This window comes from Podarcis melisellensis, assembly GCF_964234715.1.
Source record: "Podarcis melisellensis genome assembly, chromosome: 6".
In the NCBI taxonomy this organism is placed as follows: domain Eukaryota; kingdom Metazoa; phylum Chordata; class Lepidosauria; order Squamata; family Lacertidae; genus Podarcis; species Podarcis melisellensis.
The window spans coordinates 95,877,158-95,904,812 of NC_138538.1; the positions used below are offsets into that span (position 1 = coordinate 95,877,158).

At 45.0% G+C, this 27,655-nt stretch overlaps 1 protein-coding gene across 3 annotated transcripts in view; it reads left to right on the plus strand.

Annotated features, from left to right (window-relative positions):
* TNR (tenascin R) overlaps positions 1-27,655 on the plus strand; it is a 375,058-nt gene that overhangs the window by 336,135 nt on the left and 11,268 nt on the right. For all 3 annotated transcript variants that reach the window (XM_081915027.1, XM_081915029.1, XM_081915028.1), the window contains 10 exons: positions 4,881-4,970; positions 8,222-8,485; positions 9,879-10,145; positions 13,566-13,685; positions 16,113-16,256; positions 17,728-17,847; positions 19,392-19,535; positions 19,729-19,859; positions 21,479-21,611; positions 26,708-26,859. In XM_081915027.1, the coding sequence (XP_081771153.1) occupies positions 4,881-4,970; positions 8,222-8,485; positions 9,879-10,145; positions 13,566-13,685; positions 16,113-16,256; positions 17,728-17,847; positions 19,392-19,535; positions 19,729-19,859; positions 21,479-21,611; positions 26,708-26,859 (1,565 nt within the window). The remainder of the gene's footprint in view (positions 1-4,880; positions 4,971-8,221; positions 8,486-9,878; positions 10,146-13,565; positions 13,686-16,112; positions 16,257-17,727; positions 17,848-19,391; positions 19,536-19,728; positions 19,860-21,478; positions 21,612-26,707; positions 26,860-27,655) is intronic.

Here is a 27,655-nt window from a genome sequence, read left to right on the forward strand (position 1 = left end):
AATGTCAATCCAGGAAAAAACCAAATTGCCATTTGCTCCAACTGAGTGCTAAAGAATGTTTTTCCCCAGGGAAAAGCAGTGGGACAAGAGGAAGTGTGGCTAAGCCCTTAGTTGGCAAAGGCATCCACTAAATAATCCTGTTAATTCTCAAATGGGGCTGACAGATTTCACCTGCAATCCTGTCACACTTCCTTGGGAATATAAGAACCATTGAACTCAGGCCTCTTGGGTCTTTAGCAGTGTTGTGTGGGAAGTGAGCTCTAGAATGAACCCAACTCTTCCCAGCAGCTTTGTAGGTGGAGATCAGTAGTGTGTTGGACAATCTGTCTTTCAAGGAAATTCGTACGCCATTATTGATCTTCTAAATAAGGAGCCCCTGATAAACTTCTGGAGGCTTGAACACCACTGCTTTGCTGAGGCACCTCTGCAAGAGATGGGGAGCGGAAAAATTCAGTGGTACTTCCTGAGGGCACCACTTTCTTCTGCCCAAGCACAGCACTGTGCAGATGTCTCCAGCATCAGAGAAGACGAAAAGCAAGGAGGAAATGTGGGGAAATTTTCCAGGCTCTTCTTAAACTCTTCTGAAAGCTGCTCTTAGCAGAGATTTCATGGCTGGGCTGGGCTGCTACAGAGGAGCATGAAACAGGTTTTCCTTAATTCCATCAGCAAGGACGTTCCGCCCTAGAGGGGGGATTTATCTTTGGTGTTGTTGTTTTTTTGTCTACCTCTTGAAATGCAGCAGTCTGTCTCTGCTGCCTGTCTTCATGCACAGATACAGCCTTTTGGCCAGGTCCCCAACCTTCCTGAGATGCCCTATATGATAAGATTGAGGGAATACTTATGAAGAGCTGCCTTCAGTACATCTTCTGAGGAGCTTGGCATCCATTCAAACTAACATCCATGACAGAGGTTTCTCACTACAGTGGAATCCTCTTATAGCCAGCTTTTCTGTGAACTCACAATACAGGTTTTTATTTATTTATTTAGCATTCAGTTTTCAGCCAGATGCTTTTAGAAAGTAAATAAGCAGAGTATGAAGGCAATAGCTCTCCCCTGTTGTTTGTTCTGAGCATCCACCATTCATCTGGAGAGAGAAAATGGTGTGTTTTTCCTCCATTTGCATTGTGTTTCCTTTGCACTGGAACGGGGTAGGATAATATCATTACAGAATAATTCATTACATGAAATTTCACCACAGCAGACAGCAAGACAAAAAATGTAGTTTTTGTCAGAAGCCAAACTGCAACACAAAGGAAACAGTGCTACATGCAATGAAATGCAACAAGATCATTTTCTTCCTATATCCCTAGGCTGAGTACTGTCAACAGTTACTCCAAGATGCAAAAAGAAAAGAAAAAAGATAAAAACAAACTGCTGGTGAAACGCTAATCTGTTGGTGATCTACTGGTGGGCTGCCCAGTGCCTGCTGATGTCGGTGGACCTTGATCTGATCTATCAGGGCTCTTATTGGAGCCAAAATACACATTACAGGAGACTTGGAGCTGCACAACTATTTTCTTTTTTTACAAAAATAATTACTCCAGAGGGTGTCTTTTCCTCACACACCATAGTCCCAATGGAAACTATTTCTACTAGGGCTGGGCGAAACCTGTATGGTGTTCACATCATGGTACCAGTTTCAGACTGTTTGAGCTGCCAATACATTGCGGCTCCCCAGCTGCCGTGGTGTTATCATCAACTCCAATCGCCTTCGCCCAGACACGCAGGCTGCGTTTTTCCTCTTGGGGTGGTTGTTTCTTCCAGGGGAAAGATGCAGCCCACCTGCTTGGGCAAAGGCAGGCAGGTGGCAACTGAGCACACAGAGCCCAAGAAGCATGTTCTCAGGCTCTGTGCAATTGTCTGCCTTTGTCTTTGCCCAAGCGGGTGGGCTGCATCTTTCCTCCTGGAGCAACTGACCACCCTGGCAGGAAAGATGCAACCCACGTTCCCAGGCAAAGGCAGGCAGGTGCCTTTGAGGGAACCCTGATGCCTCTCTGGGGGGCACTGGTGCCTCCTTGAACCTCTCAGCTGGGGGACACCTCCCACCCCCTCATCTGAGCAAGCACAAGCCAGAGGGGCATCTGGGCTCACTCAGCTGTGGGTGGGAGTCTCCCCCGCCCCACTGAGCGGTTCAAGCAAGCCCCAGTGGTCCTCTGGCTCATGTGAGCCAGAGAGGCATTGGGGCTTGCTCACAGTGTAGGGCTGGGCAATGTATCTCAGCTGCTTCCTCCTCCGCTGAGGTGAGGAAGAAGAAACAGCTGAGATACCTTCCAGACATTGTGATACATCAGCATATCATGGTGTTTAGCTACTGATATATCACAGTGTTGACAACCAGATATCGCCCAGCCCTAATCACTACCAACAACTTGAAGCAGCCATTTTCCTTAATATGTCGAATAGGAGCTTCAGTAGGAGCAATTTTCAATGGGACCACAGTGAGGAGAAAATCATTAGCTCTCTTCCCCACATACTGCGGTCCTGATGCTGATCAGGACAGAAAGCAGCTGCTGTCTGCCATGTAAAAAGGAAAAATCATGAAACTCCAAATTATGCATTTTATGTTTTGTGTAGTTTAACCCTTAAATGCTGGAGCCAAGAATGCATGTTGAGCATTACATAACACAAGTTACTTAAGAGATCCTGAAGATGCCCTCTTTTTTATTCATAATTTTCAAATGCATTGGTGGGCCCCATGGATTCTAGTAGAAACAAAGACCATTGCACAAAACTGAAGTCAGCCCAGCCCTGCACTATGTTAGCCTGGGCACTCTCAGTTATGGGTTTGTACAGAACAAACCACTGAGTCGCCCCCACAGTGCTGTGATCTGAGTGGAGCTCAAGGAGAGAAGGCTGGGTAACAGGCTGGCCCCAGTGACAAGGAACTATTTCTTTCCTGGTTTACATTTTGTCTGCACTCGTGGAGAGGAATTGCGGGCCATCTTACATCTTTTGTACCTCCGAGAAATTGCCAATATCCATTCAGTGAAGAAAGAAATAAACCCAAAGGGTGCCGACAAAGAGCCACTGGCATCCGCTTTGATCCAATAATGATAATAGATGATAGATTGCCTGGAAATTAACTAAATTGCTGTCTCCCCTGATGAGCCAGAAACCACAGGGCAGGCCTCCTGCCGGCAGCTGGATACTTATATTTCCACAGCACGCAGGGAGAAGCTGGGCTCTTTCATAAATTATTGAGTGTTTCATTTATGCCTCATAAATAAGAAACTCAAATGAAAATGTTAGATGTCAAATCAGTTTGGTAACAAATAAAGCTATCGTGGATTCTCTCTCGTCTGAAATTTAGCTTTACAGAAAGCAACTGAAGTATGTCTCATTAATGGTCAAGAGGTGACTGTTCTTTGCTCTAAAATTAATTCTGCTTTCTCAGCTTAAAATGGCGGGGGGGGGGATGGTCTATGCAACAAATCAACAACTCCCTGTTTTTAATTACCTTGACTGAGCATGTGCTCAGAGGCACCTAGCTCCTTAATTTTAAGAATATGGTTGCCTCCTGTGCCAGTATGTTGCACCGTACCTAGTTTGGTAGCTCTCAGTGTTCTAGTAGGCCAGTCTACCCACCTCTACTTGAAGCCACCTCCTTGTAGTAAGCGTATCTTATGGCAAGGTGGAAGAGGGATTCTTTCCTGCCATGCCCCACAAACTCTTTCATGGCATCTGTGCCAGAAAAGAAGAGTCATGTTGAATCCAATGCCAAGGTGCTTACCACTTACAGTGGTACCTCGGGTTACAAACACTCGGGTTGCAGACTCCACTAACCCAGAAGTAGTACCTCGGGTTAAGAACTTTGCCCCAGGATGAGAACAGAAATCACATGGCAGCAGGAGGCCCCATTAGCTAAAGTGGTACCTCAGGTTAAGAACGGTTTCAGGTTAAGAATGGACCTCTGGAATGAATTAAGTTCATAACCAGAGGTACCACAGTACTTCCACATCACATAATGCACAAAGTGGCTATTTTACTTTGCAGTGGAGGTGAAAGGAGGTTGCACATCTACATGTTTGCAGTCAGCCTAATTTTGTCTTTGACAACAAACTAGAGTTAAGCAACTACAAAATAAAGTCAATGTTTTCAAAGATGGAGGCCTAGATCAACTGAACAATCCTCAAGAACAAATTGAAAACTAACCTTTCCTGTTGGAACTGTTACTAGATTTCTAAACTAAATCAAAAGTATTATGGTATTTGTTTCTGAGATGACATTCAATTTCTTCTCTTCTCCCTCAAGTCTTGGATCGTATCAGACAATAACACAAACTAATGCCCCATACTTTGTCCTTTTATTATCAGTGGTTTAGCAGCAAATGTTAGCACAATTATTCATTTATGTTTTCAGTGGCTTACCCAGTTACCAAGGCAAAATTACAGCAGTGAAGCCAGACTAGGGAATGGGGGGTGCAATTCAATAATAAGCACCTTGTGAAGAAAAACCATTAACTGAACGCAGCCGTCCTTCAAAAGCCAAATTTCCCTGAATTTTGCAATGCAGTTTTCCAGCCGAGTAATGAGGACAACAATGCATATACTGGGGTAAAGTATGTACAGAGATGCATATATTGATAAAAATAACATACAAAAACGTGTTGCATTAGGGGAAATTGCTTTGCAAAAATGTGCACATTAGGCAAAATTGCATGAAAACATTTGCACTAAAATGCTGATGAATCTTCAGGAGAACTTTTTAAAAAAATGCAAACTGATATGGAAATGTGGAGAACTGAACTTAAGATGGAGAAAATGAGAAAGAAAATTGTCAGATTCACCCATCCTTAAGCCAGACAAGAAGAAACCACTATGTGGGTGGAAATAGTTACAATTCATTGCTTAATCTGTGCATTCTTGTGTGTCCACATGCAGATTTGGTGCCAGGAACAGAATATGGAGTTGGAATTTCAGCTGTAATGGATGGCAAGCAAAGTGTTCCAGCTACCATGAATGCAAGGACTGGTGAGTGACACACAGACTTGTTTTAAATTTAAAAAATCATTACGGAGCAAAACTAGTGGGTTCTGCCCATCTCTTGAACCCTCAGCCATACTTAGGGGCTCCAGAACATGGTTACGTGACCCTCAGTTAATTCATTCTGCAGTACTTTGCCAGTTTGAATTCATGCAGTAATTTCACCAAGCAGATTATCAGGGTGTGGAGGAGCTGATTGTACTGAAACATGTCACTCTGCCACACTCTATGGTAACCTCCACATCCCTGGCGGTCACCTTTTGTTCAAATTTGGGAGGTCCTGCCTAGGATTCAGGTGAAATGCCTTTGCAAGCCTCAGTTGGTTACTTCTGCTCCAGGGATCTGGTTGGCAAATGATTTCTAGCAAGAGTCCTATTCTGAATTGAGCAATGATTTGAATGTTTGCAACACTGGCTGTGCATGCAGAGTCACAAGCAAAGTGCTCTTTTACCCTTCCTCTCCCTGTTGGAAGCTCTATCAATGTTCTCTTCTTTTGCTCCCCATTTGTTTGTTCCTGTGAGAGAACAGAGGCAAAGAAGAATTAGCAGCTGAAGCCAAAATCTCTGTTCTTCTTCACACTGATGAGGGAGCTCTTATTAAGAATGCTTCTCCTTGTGTCTTGGAGTGAGCAGCCAAGGGACATAAATGGGGGGGGGGGGAGAATACGGTTCAAAAGATTATCCCAACATTACAAGAGAGAGAGAGAGAGAGAGAGAGAGAGAGAGAGAGAGAGAGAGAGAGAGAGAGAGACTGTCAATTTTTATAGACACATAAGCAAGCTGGCATTTTGCACAAGGGGAAGTATTTACAGCCAGCATTTCAATGCAAATGCAAACAGCTTTTGCCTTTATGTGATATTTGTACAGTGATTACAACTGCAAATATCAAAGGCAGCCTTAGAATTTCTAGGGTATTGATTCATAGATCAACACTACCAAAATCCATTTCTTCATCAGTGACCACTCTGATTGTGTGCTGGCACCGCTAAGGATTCGGGATCTGTATTTTTAGGGCGGCGCTGTGGTCTAAACCACAGAGCCTAGGGCTTGCCTATCAGAAGGTCGGCAGTTCGAATCCCCACGGTGGGGTGAGCTCCCGTTGCTCGGTCCCTGCTCCTGCCCACCTAGCAGTTCAAAAGCACATCAAGTGCAAGTAGTTACCGCTCCGGTGGGAAGGTAAATGGCATTTCCATGCGCTGGTCTGGCTTTGCCAGAAGCGGCTTAGTCATGCTGGCCACATGACCCTGAAGCTGTACGCCGGCTCCCTCGGCCAGTAAAGCGAGATGAGCGCCGCAACCCCAGAGTCGGCCACGACTGGACCTAATCGTCAGGGGTCCCTTTACTTTCACCTTTACTTTTGTGAGCCCAGCTCAGTTCTATACTGCAGTTCCACACCATAGTCAAAGGAGAAGAGAACTTGCTAAAGGAGACAATAGAGTCTAATTCACCCCCCAGAGGAGCCTCATACTTGCACAGGGCTATGTGATGACCCACTGAGGCAGGACCCACTGGCTTCAAGGCCAATGAAGTTTTCATCTGCTTACATCATTGCACATAGAGAGGTTCAAACTAGCCAAGCCATGTCACCTCTATCAAATTCAACTGAAACATGAGCCAACAGTGTGACGCAGCAGCTAAAAAAGCCAATGCAATTTTGGGCTGCATCAATAGGAGTATAGCATCTAGATCAAGGGAAGTAATAGTGCCACTGTATTGTGCTCTAGTAAGACCTCACCTGGAGTACTGTGTCCAGTTCTGGGCACCACAGTTCAAGAAGGACACTGACAAACTGGAACGTGTCCAGAGGAGGGCAACCAAAATGGTCAAAGGCCTGGAAACGATGCCTTATGAGGAACGGCTAAGGGAGCTGGGCATGTTTAGCCTGGAGAAGAGGAGGTTAAGGGGTGATATGATAGCCATGTTCAAATATATAAAAGGATGTCACATAGAGGAGGGAGAAAGGTTGTTTTCTGCTGCTCCAGAGAAGCGGACACGGAGCAATGGATCCAAACTACAAGAAAGAAGATTTCACCTAAACATTAGGAAGAACTTCCTGACAGTAAGAGCTGTTTGACAGTGGAATTTGCTGCCAAGGAGTGTGGTGGAGTCTCCTTCTTTGGAGGTCTTTAAGCAGAGGCTTGACAACCATATGTCAGGAGTGCTCTGATGGTGTTTCCTGCTTGGCAGGGGGTTGGACTTGATGGCCCTTGTGGTCTCCTCCAACTCTATGATTCTATGATTCTATGATTCAGTAGCAGCTGGCAAGGCAACCCCCCCCCTTGCCGCCATGATTAGATGCCTCTGGCCTGTCCTAGGCCCAGGAAGAATTTTTGGGACACTGTTAAGAGACAATGAACTGTCAGTTATTTAATTCATTGTTATTCACTGCTGGGGGACAGAAGTGCTATTGGTGTGAAAATATTCTGAACCAACTTTGTTGCGGAGGAAGCCCTGTTGCATTTGTGAAACCCCCTGTCCTGTCTGCCCGCAGACTGTCTCGCCAGAGTGGTGCATGCTCTGGTTATCTCCCACTTGGACTACTGCAATGCGCTCTACGTGGGGCTACCTTTGAAGGTGACCCAGAAACAACAACTAATGCAGAATGCGGCAGCTAGACTGGTGCCTGGGAGTGGCTGCCAGGACCATATAACACCGGTCCTAAAGGGTCTTCACTGACTCTCAGTACGTTTCCAAGCACAATTCAAAGTGTTGGTTCTGAACTTTCTAAACAGCCTCGGCACATTATACCTGAAGGAGCATCTCCACTCCCATCGTTCAGCCCAGACACTGAGGTCCAGTGCTGAGGGCCTTCTGCTGGTTTCCTCACTGCAAGAAGCAAAGTTACAGGGAACCAGGCAGAGGGCCTTTTCAGTAGTGGTGCCCGCCCTGTGGAACCCTCCCTCCAGATACCAAAGAGATAAAGAACTACATAACTTTCAGAAGACACCTGAATCTGCCCTGTATCGGGACGTTTTTAATGTTTGATTTTTTTATTATGTTTTTATATGTGCTGTAAGTCACTCAGAGTGGCTGAGGAAACCCAGCCAGATGGGCAGGGTATAAATCATAAAATTATCATCATCATCAAATCTGGGCCTCTGATTAAATTTCTTTTTAAAGAGAACTTCAAGAAGGCTCAGTGCTGCATTGTGTATTTTTATTGTGTGTGTAAAAATCTGAACTCATTGCATTCCAAGCTGTTAATAGGCTACCTTTTTAAATCTCCTTCTCCTGCTGCAGAGCTTGACAGCCCTCACGACCTCATAGTGACAGCTTCCACAGAGTCATCCATCTCTGTGTCCTGGACCAAAGCCAAGGGTCCCATTGATCACTACCGGGTCATCTTCATCCCTGCTTCAGGAATGGCATCTGAGGTTACCGTTGCCAAAGACAAGTCTGAGCTCACACTCTCAGACTTGGAACCTGGGACTGAATACACAATCTCTGTCATTGCTGAAAGAGGCCGTCAGCAGAGCCTGGAGAGCACAGTGGATGCCTTCACAGGTACTGAGAGTCACCTGAGCAGTGGCGTAGCGTGGGTTGTCAGCACCCGGGGCAAGGCAAGTAATTTGCACCCCCAACCCGTGGATTTGCGCCCCCTAACCCTAACCCCCAGATGTTGCGCCCGGTGCGGCCGGCCCCCCCTGCACCCCCTACGCTACGCCACTGCACCTGAGGTTTTCTGAGGGTCTGCTACTACTGTCTGCTGGTTGACCACTGCTAGATACACCACTGAAGAGTCCTTTCTTTTACTAATTGCAGCCCCACTTAGCTGCTTTGAAGGTTGGGGATGTGGTGCTCTGTGAGAGAGTGTCTAAGCCATGGTGTTGGTGGGGAGAGAGGTTCAGCATCTCTTCTTCTGCTAATAGCAGGAGGGGGTTTGAGGTGGGGAGGAAAGTGTTAAACTTCTCCCAGAGTGCCGGTTCCCTGATTTTCAAAATAACTGTGTGGCACCACTAATTAATAAAATAAAACAGATGTCTCGTGGCACATCTAGCTTGAGCCTAATGAGATGGGTATGTCATTTCCAAAATGCTAAGTGCAGAAGTAGCCCTGGTAACGGACGTGCGTGTTTGCAAGAGCCTTCGCACACCCTCTTTCTGTTGCCCCATTTTTCCTGTCCCCCCTTCCTCAGATTTAAACCCTAACTTGACCTCCCCTTTTGGGGCAGTGGTCAAATGCAGAACATTTAAACTGCGTCCAGTGATTAATTCCTAAAGGGGGGAAGCCTAAAGCTCAGAAAATACATTTCTAATATGAATAATCTTTACCCTCATTACAGAAGACTGGGACTGTGTACACACACTATTTTATTGAATCAATGGAGACTTGAGTACTTTTTTTCCTGCGTGGTCTAGATCCATTGCATTTTTTTGCCCATGTAAAGTGCTTCTGGGAGACTGGGTTCATTCTGAAAATAAAAGTTGATCACAGATGGATTCTGCAATACTCTGCAGTGTGTCCATTTAAAAACAGATGTACAGTGGGTGTTCCCAGCTATTGAGCGGAGGGTATCCACACCCACCCAATGGCATTGTGGGTGGGCATATACCAAGACTGCAACCATTGCTTTCCTCTCCATTCACCTGGGGTATGTGCAGGGAGGGAAAGGCATGGATAACCTAATCAAGGGGAGAGTTTTCAAATGTCCATCATGTAGCCACACCCATTCTTGTGAATGGCAGGATATAGAATCAATCTAGTTTGGAAGCAGCATCTATTCCGGATTGACAAGCACTATGTTTTTCTGCTACAAATGGCTTAGTGTGTATACAGCCTTACCCTTTATTTAGTCCTTTTGTACATGCTCAGATGTACTCATCTTTTTCATCATTTTGCATGTTTCCTGGCTAAACAAGACCCAGCCTGCCATTTTCTTCTGCATTCTTGTTTTCAGGGTTCCGGCCAATCACACAGCTTCACTTTTCTCATGTGACTTCCTCCAGTGTGAACATCACTTGGAGTGACCCCTCTCCTCCAGCAGATAGGCTGATACTGAACTACAGCCCCAAGGACAAAGAGGAAACCAAGCAAGTGATGCTTGACCCAACCAAGAGACATGCTGCCTTGTTTGGCCTGCAGCCGTCCACAGAGTATGTTGTGTCCTTGGTGGCTGTGCATGGCCTTGTTAGCTCTGAGCCCATCATGGGCTCCATCAAAACAGGTAACAGTAGTAGTGCTCTCTCCATTGCAGTTTAATATCTATGTCTTGTCCACTTCCGAGGAAGATCCTTTGTGCTTGAATGAGTTGCAAAATTAAAAACAGAAAACAGAGTGGAGCCAACCATCAAAGTCAGAGCTGAGTCTTAGAATTCTCATTTAACTTAAGCCAAAATGACACACATCCCAACTATCGCTATGAATCAGTGACAGTGACAGTTTTCTTCATCCTCTTCATTGTAAATCACTCCGCCTACTGTATTTTTTCCCCATCTTGCCTTAGGCCAAGTTTTGTGGATGTGTCTTTTTAAAAATGTTCAAATGAGTTGCTAGGGTTGCCATTCATAAGGTTTCAGCTTTCCTCTTCAGCAATCTCTGAGCATCAGTGTGAATACAGCCCATCTTAACGCACACACATGAATCTTATGGTAGCATGCCCACCATTTTGAATATCCCTGTCTGGAAAATGCAGCATACATGGTCAGTCCCCACCCTGCTCTCCTCTGTTGGCCAAACTAGAAATGGAATGGGTAGGTCCTGGGTTTGGTGAGTTGCAGTGGGGTGTGGGGTGAATAAAGGAAGCAGAGAAGAGACCCAGGGAAGCAGAGAACAGGGAAACAAAAAGGATGGAGAAGATGGTTTGCCCCAGAAAAGGCAAACAATGGGAGGTTTGCCTCAGAAAAAGGTTGGTTACAGTGGGATGTACTACGTTAATTAAATAATCCATGGTTCTTGTAAGCCCAAAGCACCAAACACACAGGAGGCCACCAGAGTGACCTCTGCACAGGTCAGTGTTTGGGGCCAGGGTCTTCCTTCTGTTCAGGAGATATTCCCGGAATAGTGACATATGCAGAAATGCAATGGTGTGGGCTCGTCTGAGGGAAGTGATTCTTACTCCAGTGATTTCACAAGAGTCCTAGCGGGGCAGGAGGGAAGGAATTAATTTTAATTCAGAAAAATAGTGTGCCTCAGCTGTTAGAAGTATAGGAAACACTGAGCTAGACAGCAGTTGAGACCTGGGTCTCATATTCACTGCCAGCTCTGGCCTGACTGTGGCCATGACTGCTAACCTAGAAGAACTCAGCTCGGAAGAGGATTACAGACCTCCAGTTCCGGCCCAGGCACATCAAACACTCCTACTGCTTTTGCCACAAGTAGTGTCTTGCTTCAGTTTGGCCACACAGGGGACGAAAAGGGTTCTTAGCTTCACCTCTCCCTCTTCCAATGCAAGCAGATGATTCCTATAACCACATAACTGTCAAACGCTACAGCAGATCCCAAATCTCCTTTCCCCACCCTCCCCATGCCTGCTAATTTACCCTGGGCTGCTGTAACAGTAATCTTCACAGTCATCCTCCTGTAGTCTCAGAGCTGGGTTTTGAGACCACAACTGATTCCAAGGGCAATACAAAGGAATTATACATGTATGCTCAGTTAACCTCAAAATCCCCCCAGCAGCCAAGAAACCAGATTTACTCACTGCATGTTCATTCTGAAATCCCCTTCGAAAAGCTGCACACATTGTTCCAGCTGAAGTGTATGTGGAAGAACCTGCATCTGGGTTGTCCCACTTCAGAGAACATGTGGGGTTCACACTACTGTATCCCCCTCACACACAGCAACACCTGAGAGGTGTTGGCTCTTGAACGGTGCAGGAAGACGGATGTCTGTAGCAATCTTGTACTTGGTGGAGTTGAAGGCAGGAGCAGGCAGCTGTGGCTATAGCACCGAAGAATCTTACTCTCCCACAACCAGAATATTAAGTGATGGGGTACTGAAGAAGATTTCATGAATTTGTTGTGGGCTCTTTCACTGTTTTTCTGGGTCTTGATTATTTGTTCATTTATATAATTGATATCCTGCACCAGTAATAAAATTGAAGAAACAAAAAAGTACATTATTATTATTATTTTATTATTATTAACAACACAGACAGCAAATTAAAACAAACAAGAGCAGCAGCAACCTGTTTTTTTGTAAACCACTTAAGAGGTTTTATTACAATCAAAAGGTCTATAATTGTTATTAAATAAATTAAAGACAGTAAAATAAAACTAAGGTAAAGGTAAAGGGACCCCTGACTATTAGGTCCAGTCGTGGCCAACTCTGGGGTTTATTGCTTTATTGGCTGAGGGAGCCGGCATACAGCTTCCATGTCATGTGGCCAGCATGACTAAGCCGCTTCCAGCGAACCAGAGCAGCGCACAGAAACGCCGTTTACCTTCCCACTGGAGCGGTACCTATTTATCTACTTGCACTTTGACGTGATTTTGAACTGCTAGATTGGCAGGAGCAGGGACCGAGCAATGGGAGCTCACCCTGTCATGGGGATTTGAACTGCCAACCTTCTGATCAGCAAGCCCTAGGCTCTGTGGTTTAACCCACAGCGCCACTACTCTGCATTAAAATACTTCTGTTTGCAGTTCCAAAAATCGTGAGAAAACACAAGTGTTTTCTGGCACCTAAATGATACTGATGGTGTCTCCAGGCAGGCCTCCATGGGGAGGGCATTTGAAAGAGGATGCAAGTGGCGAACCACTGTCTCTCTCAGGTGTCCCTTAGATCCATCGCTGAATATTTCTCCTAATCAGCATTCCCACGGGCATCAAGATCAGCTCCTTAAATGAGGAATGAAATGTATAATCGTGTTAACTACCTTGCCAATTACTATGACAAATGAGCCATTGCTATAAGGCCTCTGCCAATACACACACAATTATGCTTTGGTGCACATGTTAAGGTCTTCTCCTTAGCAGTGACAGCTAAGGAATTAGCTTTTTTTTTAAAAAAAGTGAGACTTTTAGAGAATAAGCTATCACTGTTGGAAAGTGACAGTGATCAGTGGTGCTCTGTCTGCCTTTCCCCCCTCTCTTTTGAGACATTGGTACATCAAAAAGTGTCTCCTCCTCCACCATAACCTTACCATCAAATATGGTCTTTTTTTGGGCTATATATTTCTGTGCTCAATCAAACACCTACAAAGATGACCTCTGGCCAAAACTATATATCATATAAAACATGGCTTTACTGACAAAAATGGCAGTCCCCTGTCAAACTGTCACTCCCTCTTCACAACACCTAGTGCAACTTTCCCCAAGGAAAGCCCCTGACATCATAAAAGTTTTTTTAAAAAAGTCACACCCTGTTTCAGAAGGTTGCGCAGGACAAGATACAGTAGAATAAATTAATTTTGCAAACAGCGAGAAAATAATAATTTTCTGTCAAGAAAATAATAATTTTCTGTAGTGTTATGTTGAATAGCAATTGTTAAGTGTGTGAATTAGACAATAGGTAACTGTGCTATTAAGAAGAGTCGCCACAGTTATCAGCATGAGTTATCAACAGAAGTGATGCATTTCCGGTTGGGAATTGTGCAATGTGCAAATGTTTGCCAGCTTTTATTTCTTTACTTTGCTTCGTTAAGGGATTGATCCACCAAGGAACCTGACCATTGACAACGTGACTACAGATTCTGTGACGGTCCACTGGGCTCCTCCTATTGCATCTTTTGACCACTATAGGATAGCCTACAAATCTGCCCAAGGTAACACTCCCAGGGGTCTGTGGAAACAGCTCACCTGGGTGTTTTAGGGTGCCTGCTTTCTTACAAGGTCTTGTGTGTTCTGACCAAACCCTACCCTAGTTGGTTCATTTGCCTGCTCCCATCTTGTTTCATCTGTTCCCAGTTAGGATGTCCCTGAGAAGGCGTGAGTGAGGAGAGTGTAACCTTTGGCTGACCCCATCCCACAACTACAAAACTGTCCCATAAACCCATTGCTCTCTGGAAAGCTTAGCATGTGCGTGTTTCCTTTGAAGCTAACTGTACAATCCTGTGTCCGTTTACTCAGAAGTAAGACCCTGTATGTTTGATAGGTCTGACCTCCAGGTAAGTGTGCATACGGTTGCAGCCTGAAAAACTTCTTCAGCTGGGTTCCACAAGATTAAAGAGTCCAGGCTTTCAGAATTCATCACTTCAAAGACAGAGACAGGTCATTAAAATAAAAGAAGGCTAAAGGTTTTGGTGAGGAACATTCATTTGCATTTGACAAGCACCTCAAACTAGTGACTTCCAAACCAAAGGACTTTTGGTAATTACTTTGAAATACACATTTTCTAGAAATAATACACTGTGCATTTGATACTATTAGCCTGTGCTTTTTCTATCCAAAAGGTGCTTTGTGCATTGCATGGTGTAAACACATATCTGAGGATCTGTGTACAGTATGTGTTACTTCTACATGTTTGCTGACACCTACAGTATGTCTCCCTCAGCAAGGGAAGTGTTGTGGAAGCTCCTGTATTTTTCAAGGAAAGCTGTGCATTTGCAAAAGAGAATGAACTGAGTGGGGTGTGGGGCTCCTTCCGCAATTTAAATATTCCTTTCCTCAAAAACCAGAGTAGACATATAGAGCATCTAGAGCAAGGGATTTATTATTGCTGTGCCACACTCTCAAGTCACAAGTCTGTTTGAGGTGTTGAAGGAATGGAATGCAAAGCAGAAATAAAGGTAAGCTGCTTTTCCCACCCCCTTCATTAGGTTGCCCAAATATTTTAGAACAGGAAATTACAGGTTATAATATTTCAAAGACCCCTAAGGGTCTGTGTATGTTAAACTCAGAAGCAGCACTTATTGATATGCAATTAGTTGCAAGTTTGTTAATGGGGGTAAGGTTATGCTTCCTCAATTTTGCAAAGAGAAAAGAACTCCATCTTTCGAAGAATGGGTACAGAAAATATGGGAAGTTGCCCCAATGAACAAATTAACTTATTGGAGACAAACTTTAAACAACCAACAAGAAGACATTATTATACAGAGATGGGCCATAAATTACAGAGTCCCTTTCAACTCTGTAATTTTATGGTTCTGTGATACTAATATAATGCCATGTGATTATTTTTCACCCACATGACGCTGTTCTCAGCTTTGATAGATGTATATATTTTTCTACACACACTAGAAATATATATATTTTCTAATGTGTATATATCTCACACATTAAATATTATTTACTATCTTTAATTTTCTTTACTATAATATCCTTAAATTAATCACATAGAAATTTAGTACACTATTTGCACCTTTTTTAATGGCAAAGATGAGTGTCTGCAGTATTTGAACCTACATATGCAGAAAACCTGAAGTGATCTCTGAGCTATTAAAAAAAAATAGCTAAACTGTTTAGAACAATACAATATACCTAGAATTATTTATTTTGCGGTGAACTGATCCTTTCCCATCCCCCCCAAAATGCCTTTAGCTGATAGAAGAAGATACCATGGTTGAGCTAATCTCTTTGGTTATTCTCTCCTGCTTCCAGTTAAATACTGTGTAGTTTCTTATTGCTTGCAGTCTTGAGCCACACTCAGTTGCAGATGATTTAGCAACGCTGGTTTGGTGCATGTCTTTCAACCTTCGCATAGCGGCATCAGTGGGAGGTGTGCAGTCTGAGAAGGTGGGAGTGCAGTCTGAGTGAGAGCGGGGGCCCTGTTGGGTCCTCTGCCAGTCCAGTTCACAGCTTTATTTCTCCAGAGCTGGCCCTGGCTAGGGCAGCTCTTCCGACCACACTTGGCACTGGACCAACTTTTGATCAAGATGTGCATCTTTCTTCCAGAGTCTAAGGGCTCCATCTAGTTCCATTTGGCCACCTCTCAGATAGCCATGTGGAGAAACAAAAGAGAGAAGCAGCCAGAGCAGGCTTCCTCACCTTCGGCTCTCCAGATGTTTTTGGCCTACAACTCCCATGATCCCTAGCTAGCAGGACCAGTGGCCAGGGATGATGGGAATTGTAGTCTCAAAAACATCTGAAGGGCCGAGGTTGGGGAAGCCTGAGCCAGAGGGTGTGCTCTTCTGGCGACTTCCATAGCAATCAAAGCTGGAAGATCTGTGGGCTGACACCTGGCTGTTGCTAGCCTATTTTTAGTGCACCCAGATTTGCTAGTGGTAATGGAGCCATTTTCTCCATCCAAACAGGACGAGTGGACAGCCTAGTTATTGCCAAAGGTGTTACTGAATACACGCTCAGCCACCTGCAGTCTGCCACGGAGTATGAGATCAGCTTGAAGAGCGTCCGAAGCAGAGAAGAAAGTGAGCCTCTCTCACACACCCTGTATACAGGTATGGAATGCCTCTTGGGGGTTACACAGAATGGTCCAGAGTTTACTTATGGGCGCAGGTGGCATTAGGATAAAGAAGCATCAATGGCTGCTGGCAAGAGCTTCCTTCAGGAATTTGGTGCCTTCGTTACATATCCTTCGGCAGCAAACGAAAACGTTGCTCTGTAACCAGGCCTTCGGTTGATTAAACAACTTGTTTTCTATTTTTATGTTGTAAACCATCCTGTGATCTTGGATATGGGGCATTATATAAATTTAAGTAATAATAATGTTAGGTGGGGGCCAGGTAAAATGGTGGCTGCCAATGAACAACTGGGAGTGCACAGTATTCACTACTCATACTTTCACAAGTAATGCAGCATCAAAAGAAATGCATGTTGAGCTCAAAACTGAATCTGCTGAGAGAACTGTAGTAATGGGGGCAACAGGTAGCATGGGCATAACCAGGGGGGCAGGGGGACAAGTGCCCCCCAGATCAATTATAAAAATATAAATACTTAACTAAGTGACCAATCACATCAGTTCTGCCCTCCCTAAGTCCTGCCCCCCCCCAACAAAAATCCTGGCTACACCCATGGCAGGTAGTATGCTAAACAGAGTCCAATTTTTCTTAATGCCCTTACCTTGCAAATGCCTTCTGCAATTTTGGGTTGGTGGTGTGTCCTAATGTGCCATTCATCTCATGCCATTGGTTTTGTGAGGAGGAGGCAGTTGAAAACATCATATGCCATTATATGCTTTGCTGTGTTATCTCTGAAATTGTACCTTTGCAGAAGCACTTCCATTCCAAGATACCAAAAGATCATGACTACTGTTAGATCAATAGAAAAGGGACTTCCTACGGAGGAATGAAAATAAAAAAGAGCCAACCTAGACGCAATGGGGCAGACATTTTCCTATGTTTGCTTGCATGCCTCATTCACATATAAAGGGCAGAGGGAGTCCGTTTTTAACATTTGAATGGACACGCCTCTTGCTTCTCCATAGCTCCAAGCACCTTTCTCTCCATCCCAGCTCACTCCCAGAACCAGAGCTGGGCCACAAGAAATGTCAGTGAAGCAAAGGAGGGATGGAGAGGCCAGTTGGGGAAGATTCACCCCCTCTAACTCATTAACTACTTTTGGTATCAAATTCTGACCCCACTCCCCACTTTGTGTGTGAATGGGACTGATCTATGAAAAATAAACTGGCTGTCCCATCACATCTCAGTCGGGCTTCAAGGCTGTAGAGCCATGGCACGGTTTTCCTTTGGGCGCTTGCTTTGCTTCACATGCAATGACTTGTGGTTTGGATACAGTACTTGCTGCTGAATCATGAGCATATGGCTGCTACGTAGTTTGTTCTAGTTGCCTTCTAGTTTGCTCCATGTTTTTTGGACTTTAAGCTGCTTCCAGGTCCTTGTCAAGGCTGCTGCCTGAAGCAAAGAAACAACTTCTGTGTTGACTCCCTTACCTTGCCTTTTTGTTATGCAGCCATGGATAATCCAGAGAGCTTGACTGCCACAAACATCACCCCAACAGAGGCCCTGCTGAAGTGGGACCCGCCCATGGCTGAAGTTGAGAATTATGTCATTGTCCTCACACATGACACAGGTATGTCTGTGTCTGGTATGAAGGACTGTGTGGGGCATGGAGGGAGCACCCTGTGACAGGGAGGGAGAATTCAAAAGAGGCAGGTAGAGGAGGTTGGTGTGAAGAAGCAGGGGACGGGTATGTGTGTCTCAAACGGAGGGTTCTGGCAGCCAATTTACTCTCTAGGGCACCATGCTGGTGCTAGAGGATGCGACCGTGGTTCAGCCGATAACACAGGGCCCCATGGGATTTCATCTGGGCCTTGAAAGTCTGAGACTCTGGCCTGGCTCCTCAGTCTTGGGTATTGTCTGAGTGAAGGCAACAGTGGAGCAAGTTGATTGGGCGCCTGGGATGGTGTCCATGGGGGTGGGGCCAGCCACCAACAGGGGCACCATGGGGCCTCCTGAATCTGCCTGCCTCCTCCCACTCAGCCACCCTACAGCTGGAGGGGGAGGCAATGGGAGGATCGTTTGGGGAGTGCGGAGCCTGCAGATGCCCAAGCCACCCCGTCACTCCCAGGAGACATGCAGGTCCCGTGGTGAGTGCTGCCCAGCATTTTGTCACCCCCTCAGTGGTGACACCCAGGGCAGATTGCCTCCACCGCACACCCCTTACTACACCCCTGAGTGAAGGTTAGCTGCACTTAGAGTGTCCCTGCCTGGCCCACCCACCTGGCCCATGCTTTGCTTCCATCCTTGACCATCAAGGTGGTGAGGTAACTCTCTGGAATGAAGAACTTTGCAAGTCATCACCACCCCTTCTCACAGTTCCTGGCACAAAATGCAGTGGTCCAGGAAGACCAGAGTAGGGATCACAAGACTTTTGGGACCAGCAGGAACTTTGGGGATTTTGAGAAAACATTGTTGGTTTCAGTCACAAAATGGCTGCTGTGGGACACAAGACAAAATGGCTGCCAATTCCAAAAGAGATGTTTAACCTTGGAATCCAATGCATGTTCAGTGTAGGAGAGGGTGAGCCAGTGCAAATGGGAACTAATCAGGAAAAGCAATCTCTTGTGGATCATGCATTTTTGAGGGGATATTTACTGAAAACTTTCACAAGCACTACAGAAGGTATTGACAGGCACACTTAGATGCCAAGTTGGCACCTTCTAGACCAAAGTGTCCAGAGTTTTTGCTGTCCTTCTGCAACATTCTCTACTTCCAGTGTAACATTCCTCCTGTAATAGGATGGATTCACACAATCAATTTTCCCCCACCATGAAGTGATGTTTCCTTTCACCTTGGCATAGCTCCCAGTCCCGACAACCTAATTGTTCTCCACGTTAATCTCAGTCTTATGAGGGGTCCATCCACAAGTTCCAGCAAGTATCCAATAGTCCTGATTTTTAAGAATTGACATATTTGCATAGGCTATGACCTGCCTGGAGGCTGAAGCACTGGCAAGTTTGGATTCTCCAGCAGGGGCAACTGCCAACTTATTGTCACTATCTGGACACCATGGCTATCTGACCATAAAGCCTATTTTATTTAAGTTGGATCTCACACTAGAAGGCTGTCATTTCACAAGCCTCATGTTCTGTACAATCCATCCCCTGATTTCAGTTGCCGGAGAAACCATTTTAGTGGACGGGACCAACCAGGAGTACCAACTCATCAGTTTGCTGCCCAGTACCAGCTACGGCGTCACCATGTATGCCACCAATGGGCCCGTCACTAGCAGGACCATCTTCACCAACTTTACAACTCGTAAGTATAGCCTATTAATTCTCACTGCCAGGAAATAGCATTCATAACAATTGACGACTTGTTTTCCTGTGGGATATAGGAAACAAACTTCCAGATGAAGGATTTTTATATCCGTGAGTATTCAAACTGTAGCTTGCATATCACAAAACCCTACAATAAAATTATTGCCCTACTCTCATTCATTTGCCAACAGTTTTGGATCCTCCCTCAAATTTGACTGCAAGTGAAGTGACTCGGCGAAGTGCCCTGCTTTCGTGGCTGCCTCCTATGGCTGAGATTGAGAACTACATCATGACTTACCGGTCACCTGATGGGAGCCGAAAGGTGGGTCCTTTCTTCCAATAAGTCTCTCATTGCCAGGGTGGAGCCAGATATCTCCAGGTGTGCAGGGGGGGTTGTTTTTGCCTGAAGGTTGTGATTTCATTCCCATCCACCACCACACTACCCCCCCCCCCCAAAAAAAACCCCTCAATCCATTTTTTGTTCTTTTTTTGCAGTTTTCATAGTCACTTCCCCTCCCTTTTGTCGCTGCTTTGGAAGCCATTTTTTCTCTGTATCAGGTCCTTTGTTTGATGTTACAGTAGCTCTGCTGTGTTACCATTTCAGCACAGTATTTGCATAGCATGCAATAAATACTCATGGGATAACATTAAACTAATGGAAAGAAATAGCATACAAGTAAAACTGGCCAACAGTCTTCCCTAGCACGAGCCACAATTTTGTCACATAGTTACTCAAAGCATCTCCCACCCCTGTTTGAGCCATTGTATAATAATCAGGCAATAGGTGTTTTGCCAGCAACAGCACCTGATCTCTGCCTGCATGTAACAAGTGGGTTTTTGGAGGGGAGGGGGTACCCTTGTCCTTGCCTGCCATTTCTAATGCCATGATTTGTGGCCTTCACTCACACAAGGAGAACACAAAACAAGCAATTGAGAAAGTCATGAAACTTCATGGGATACCATTTCTGCAGCTAAACTGCAAGGTGTGGAGGGGAATAGAGTCATTCTCTTATCCAAAATTGCATCAGCTATGGCACATTTAATGTCACCGTTGTAAGCGCTGCATTTGGAAAGACTTTGTGTGCACTATCTGGGTGACATATTTCATTTTGCCATAAATAAACGAAATAAAGCAAATTCGCGAGACAAGCTGGAAGATGGGCTGTGTGCTACAAATGGGGAACAAGAGTAGTTTTACTACACAAAACTCATCATGTGGAAAATCCATTGGGGCCCCACAACCCCATATCACTCCTGCAGGCCCCTCCTGTGTCCGAGAACATCTTGTGGGAATGATTTGTGTGATATGTTCAGACATAACTGAAGTTATGGAATTCACACCCCCATTAGCTGAGGGCAGAAACCAACATTGCATGGGAAACATGAGGCTCCCATTCCTGTGTTTCTCTTGCGACATAAATTTGGGGACAAGGCCACTTGCACAGGAGAATAGCAGGATGGGAAGGGGGTGTTTAACCCTTGGTCTTCCTGCTAGACATTCACAAGGGAAGTGCCTAAGCAGTATTCCAATTCTCACAGTTTACTTCCAGCCTCTTTCCAGATGTGAAGGACTGCTTTCACACAACCTGACACCCCTCAAGCTTTAAGTTCAAGACCAGAATCCTGATCCTCTAAATGCCTCCAGGTTCCACTTCTGTATTACATACCTGAGCAGGGCCGGCCCACCCATGAGGCAAGGTGAGGTGACACCTAAGGCAGCAGGGTCCACAGGGGCAGCAGATCCTGATGTAGATCTTTCCACCCCCTCCCCTTGTTCCTGATATAGTTCTTTTCTCACCCCTTATTCTCTGGCAGGCAGGCGGGCACCATTTTGGGTTCTGCCACAGGTGCCAAAATGTCTTGGACCAGCCATGTATGTAAGCCCCACAAATCTCTCCTGCTCATCTCTGATTTTCCATCTCTTTTCGTGACTGAGCACAGGAATTGATTGTGGATGCAGAAGACACCTGGATCCGCCTGGAAGGGCTTTCGGAAAACACAGAATACACAGTGCGCCTGCAAGCAGCCCAGGATGCTGTGAGGAGTGGATTCACCTCTACCATCTTCACTACAGGTGAGAGAGTTACACAGGGCTTTCTTTCGAGAAGAAAATGTGCTGGAACTCACCACAGGAGTTCCATTCCAGGCCCCTACATGCATACGTGAAATCGTGTATAATGGGGAACACCCTGGAGAGCCCTAGTGGTTTATGAGGAGAACCCACCCTAGAGCCCAAAGAGGATCCCATCAGACTCCAGGGAGCGTCTCCTTGCCAGCCAGAGCCTTGTTGAGGTTGCTCAGCTGAGTCACAATCACTTTTAACTGAGGTCCCATCAGAAGATTTAAAGACACATTTCCTTGGCCTATGCCAAAGCTGATATTGCTTAACAGATAAACTTAGTACCTCCGGACTACCTCCCTCCATACATACACAGGCTGGTTTCTATGTCTGACTTAAATTTCATAGCTGAAATGCATTACCCTCCCTCTTCCCCGCACAAAAAAGGCAAAAGCAAAAATGAGTATGGAGTGGAGTACAAAGTTAAGAGTTCAAACCAGAGGTACATGGTAAGTTGTCTTATACTGAGTCAAACCCTGGCTCTATCTAGCTCCTTATTGTCTTCACTGACTGGCAGCAGTTCTCTGGTTTCAGGCAGGAGTCTCTTCCAGCCCCACCTGGAGATGTTGGAGATGGAACCCGGGACCTTCTGCATGCAAGGCAGACCTACAGCCCTTCTCTTTAACTGTCCCAAAGGGTTTTCCACAGAGCAGTTGTTTGGCTCCAAGTTTAAATCTGATGGGGTGCATGACAAGATCGCAGGAGGGAGACTTCCTTTTTTATCATTTCATTTATTTTTATTTAGGACATCTGTTAGCCACGTATCTGCCATGACTCACAGTTTGCAAACAAAGCATAAAAGTACAAGAATACAAATGCATTTTTAAAAGCATACAAAAACAAACAAGTCATGGGAGGCAGGAAAACCCAGCATAAAGTCACAAACGTAAAGGGCAAGGCCTGGGCAAATAAAAAAAGCGTTCACTGGGCACTGAAAAGAGGATAGAGATAGTGCCAGGTGGATCTCTCTGTGAACCTCTCTGAGTGAGATGTTACCAATGAGTACAGGTATGGCCAGGCTAGCTCTGTCTATGAGGGATCACAGCTCTTGCACTAGCTAGAGCCTCTACAGATAGGGCTAGATCTAACAGCACTTCAAACTGTAGAAATGATCTTTCAAAGAAAGTTCAACCCTACCCAGAACAGACTAAATACCACCACCAAACAAATCACCCACCGAAAGCTCCTCTGCCTTAATATGGACCAAGCTTCCGTTAACTGGCCTCCATCCAGTCCATGACCAGTTGCAGCCAGTTCCACAGCTTCATCTGAATTTGATTAAAGGGGTAGAAGTGGGAGTCTTCGTGTACTGATGACACATTATTCCTTATTTCCAGATAACCTCTACAAGAAGCTTCTGAGTGAGGTTAAATAGCACAAGGGGCAAAATAAAACCTTGTGGCAAACCATAGAACAGCTGCCAGGGGACAGTGGCAATCTCCCAACACCACTTCTGGAGCCCATGGTCAATATAGAAGCAGAAACATCATTTTTCTGGGCCCTCTGCTCCCACCACAGATAGTTAGTACAGGGAGGAAGCGTGGTCAGTGGTATCCAGAGCTGCTCAAAGGTCCAGAAGGATCACACTCCTCCTGTGTTTCCTCCAGTGTAAGTCTCTGTTTCTACCCAAAACTGGATTGAAATTGAACTAGACCAGGCAAATTCAAGAGTATCTGGAATTGCCCAACCACCACTTGAGTACATTGCCCCAAAGGATCCTCTGAGTCCCCCATGAATTTCTTCTGGAATTACTATTCACCCATCTCTTTAAATGCCCCTGGGACCAGCAGGAAGCCATTGGTTAACTACAGGACTGAACTAGGAAATCTACTGCAGCTGCTGTTACAAGGCAAGGTAGACATTAAGGTCAAAGTCCTCCAAGCATCCTGCACACAGCTCCAGACCTAGATAACTGAAGTTCATCCAACAATACATAACAGTGTTTTCCTGGGTCAGTGAAAATGAACACCTCTATCTACAGGTTTGACTCCCTAACATCTGTTTCTTTATAATATAGCAAGTATTTTTAAAAAATCAGATTCCACAGCCTGAATTTAGATTAATGCTGCAAATAGGTGCATTTGGAAGAAGCAGGTGTCTACAGAAATAATATCTCACTGGAGAATGCTCTTGTGTAGACTCATGAAGATTGTGAAACAGCACAAGAGGGCACCCAGAGTGGAACGGCTTGTTTAGAAAGGGGATGCACAAAAGTGGTTGGATGTTGAATCCAATTACATCTGTACCTAAATTGTTCAGAAGAAGCAGGAAGGAGCTGTCCACCCATATAGTTCTGAAATCACTCGGTGTTTATATCTAGTAGTCTAAGAGGGCTGCCTTTGAACTTTCTGCGGATATATTCTTCATTGATGTGCATGAAAAGGTTTTTGAAAAGGCTGCCGGTTAACAGCAACAGCTATCAACAGCCAAAAACCCTGCTTGCCTCATACAGCTATAGATCGGTGGCTGTTACATTATTCTCCCTTCCACTTCAGTTAGTGTAAAGGATTAGGGTGACTTATGTTGCTAGGGATGAAAGCCAATGCAGAGCTTTTAGATTGATCTTGCTGACAGATGAAAAGCATATCAGACCTCATGGCGTAATTCAGTGTAGTGTCGCTGGTTTTTACATGGTTGGTATATTTTGATATATGCTGAGGTGACCAACTTCTGTACTCTCCAAACAGTGTATTTTCATTACAAAGTCATCATAACATAGCAGTAAGGGCTTCAGGGTTATGAGACACATGACAGAAAGCTGGTGTAATATAGTGGCTAAGTGACTGGGCTACAGGTCAGGAAAACCAGCTTGGTTTGAATTTTATCTCTGTCGTGATGACTTTACCAGGTAGCCTTGAACAATCTCTTGCGCCACCGCCATTTGCCTCCCAAGCTAAATCTGCAAATCTGCAGAACATAGTGAATCCAGAGACAAATAATAATGGGGGGGGGCAAATTTCCACATGAATACAGCGCAGGAGAAAGGTCTGGTGAAGGAACACCTCCCTGAAGATCACAACCCCAGTTTAGTTTCCAACCCCATCTTCAGCAGCTGATCTTTCTAAAGCAAAAGATGCAAGGAACCTCAAGTGCAGGATTCAAACATGCCCTTAGCATAATGTGCAGTTTGACCCTAGAAAGCTAAGAATCGCAGCACCAGCCTCCTTCGATTCTCAAAAGGCTTTCCAGGAGAACAATCAAGTGTGATTAACAAAAGAGAAAATCCCCAGTTGTACACTGAAAGACTTGAACCTGCTCAGGTTGACTAGAGACATAACAAGGTGCTTTCATTCCCCCCAGCCATGCTAATAGCTGTCCGTTGTGGCTCACATGTACATGAGATTCTAGGAGAATTGCGAGATAAGCGGCACAAAGGAAACTTTATTATTAATGTCGCCCAGGTCTTCCAAGGTCTGTTTAGAGTTCAAAAGGTATGAATATGAATTGAAATAAGTAATCACTATGGAGCACCAGGGGATTCACAGGAGGCTTGGATGTTATGAAATTGAAACAAGTCCCCTGACAGAGCAACAGCTAAGGAGGAGGAAATAGTTAAAGGAGGGCGGGAAGGGGGGAGATTCTGTGAGCAAGGCTCCTTCCAGAGGGGTAACCACAGTTAGCCTTTTGTTGGCTGAGAGGGGAGTGGGTTGTTCTGGGGGTGGGGGAGAGAATTCTGTGATATAAGACTAAGGGCTTATCCAGACTTCCTCTTGTCCTACTGCTCCTCCCCCCTGGGGAAAAATGCTCTTTAGTGCTCAGAGAAAATGGCAGCTTGGGTTTTCTCCAGAATGGCATTTGCTCCAATTTTGCACTAAAGAGTAGCAGGGCAAGGCAACAAAGTAGGGAGACCAGGGTTCAAATCCCCACTCACACATAAAGCTCACTGGGTGACCTTGAACCAGACACCATCACTTCGCCTAGCCTACCTCACAGGGTTGTTGTCAGGATGAAAGGGGGAGGGAGAGAACCACATAGACCACCTTGAGCTCCTTGGAAGCCAAAGGTGGTATCTAAATGTAATAAATAAATAAATATTTTTTAAAGCGCTCGGACTACATTCCACACTTTTACTTATAAAACAACATCATTGGCACCAAGAAAAATCAAATCACCATGGTATAGTTATAGAAATTAATCAAATTTGGTTTCCCCACCCCATTTCTCTTTCGGTAATTTTATATATATTTCCTCAACTTCCACTAGCCATGCGATGGACAACGAGCTTGCAGAGCCTGGAACCCCTGCCCTGTGGCCTATGGAAATCCTACTTTCATTGACTTCTGTCTGTAGGAGACCCAGATTTTCCTGTAGGGTTTTTGTAGTTTGTCAAGGCCCTGGAGTCTCCTTGAAATAAGCTGACCCTCTGCTTAGGGAGGCCTTTTTCCTCATGGGACTCACCCAGCCTTCCTTTTGTGCCACACTCTTCAGGCACAGGTCCATGTTTTAAAACTCCATGTCCCAAGTGCTTTCTCCAGGAAAACCTGTGTTTTACCGCTGAATTGGATCAAACAGCAATCCACAGAAAACCTGATTGTCGTTTGCTCTGATTCAGCAGTAAAACATGGTTTTTCCAGCGGAAAGTACTGGGACAAAAACAAACCTGCTTGGACACAGAGCTTTAAAGTCTGGATGCAAGCAGAGGTGTGATATCACTGCCTAGAAATTTGTCACAAAAGGAAGTCTGGTTGAACCCATGCTTTAAGTATAGAAGGTCCAAAGTTAAAAAGTTCTCAAGAAGACTCATCCCTGATAACTGTTGCCAGCTAGAGTCCTAGACAAGATTAAACCAATACCCTCAACTTCCTCCAGTCTTCCATCTTTTCTTTGTGCAAATTCAGACACTCGAAGTGTCCCTTAGTGCCCCTGTTATCAGCAAAACTGATTTAAATTTAAAAATGGGCACAGTTTATTCTCCATACAGCAAGAGCACTCACAGGATCTGACCTCCCTGTCATAGTCTTGGCTTATCATGAACAAAAGTGTTTGCCAGTGTGATATGCAAGCAGAGGTGTGATATCACTGCTGACGTGTTCACTGCACTAATTTTACAGGAGGTCGTGTGTTTATGAATCCTCAAGATTGTGCCCAACATTTGATGAATGGCGACATGATGAACGGTGTTTACACCATCTCTCTTAATGGGGATCTTGGCCAGAGAGTGCAAGTGTACTGTGATATGACCACGGATGGAGGCGGATGGATTGTAAGTGAGCAAACAAACTTGTTATGCAAGTCCTCTTCTTCTTCTTCAATCAAAAAGTCATATTTATGAGGGTTTAATGGCTTCACAGAGTTATGTGATTCATGAGTCCAATATCTGAGTCGGGTATGTGTGGAATGCCTTATTAACATTTTGTTAAACTGAGTGGCTGAAGTTATAATTCTTCATGGTTGAGTACTTTCCTTAGTTTCTAGAAATTAAGTCTCTCCATGGGCAGGGAAAAGCGTATGCATCAAGCTCACGATCGAGTGCATGAGCACTAAGGCAAGATGCAGCACAATGTCTGCCACTTCACACACGGCAACGACTGAGTTATATTTTGAACTTTTGACAACATGTCGTAGGATAATGTTTTTCCTCCTCTTTTTAAACTGGCATAGGACAGTCTAAGGCAGCTGACAGCTTTCTCTTTCTTTTTTAAAAGAGCCTTAAACCAAGAAAGTTGGAATTTTATTGTAGCAAAATCCACAGTTAGAAGGGCAGGGCTCTAAGGGACAACAGGTGCCAAGCTTTACCAACCCAGTGGTAGTAGACGTGAAAATGTCACTGTGCCTGGGAAGTGTGATAACCTTCGCTCCCTGAACCAGCACATAGCCAAAGCAGGCAGTCTCCCTTCAGTGTTCATTTCTGCACTTGAAATCTGCCTACATATGGTGAACATTGTCATCCCCATTCTTGCAAGAGCCAGTCTACCAGGATGCTAAGGATCTTTTTAGTAAGGTGCTTCAGCCAATCCTGGCTTCCTTGTGACTAGTAAGTACATATGATGCAATATATA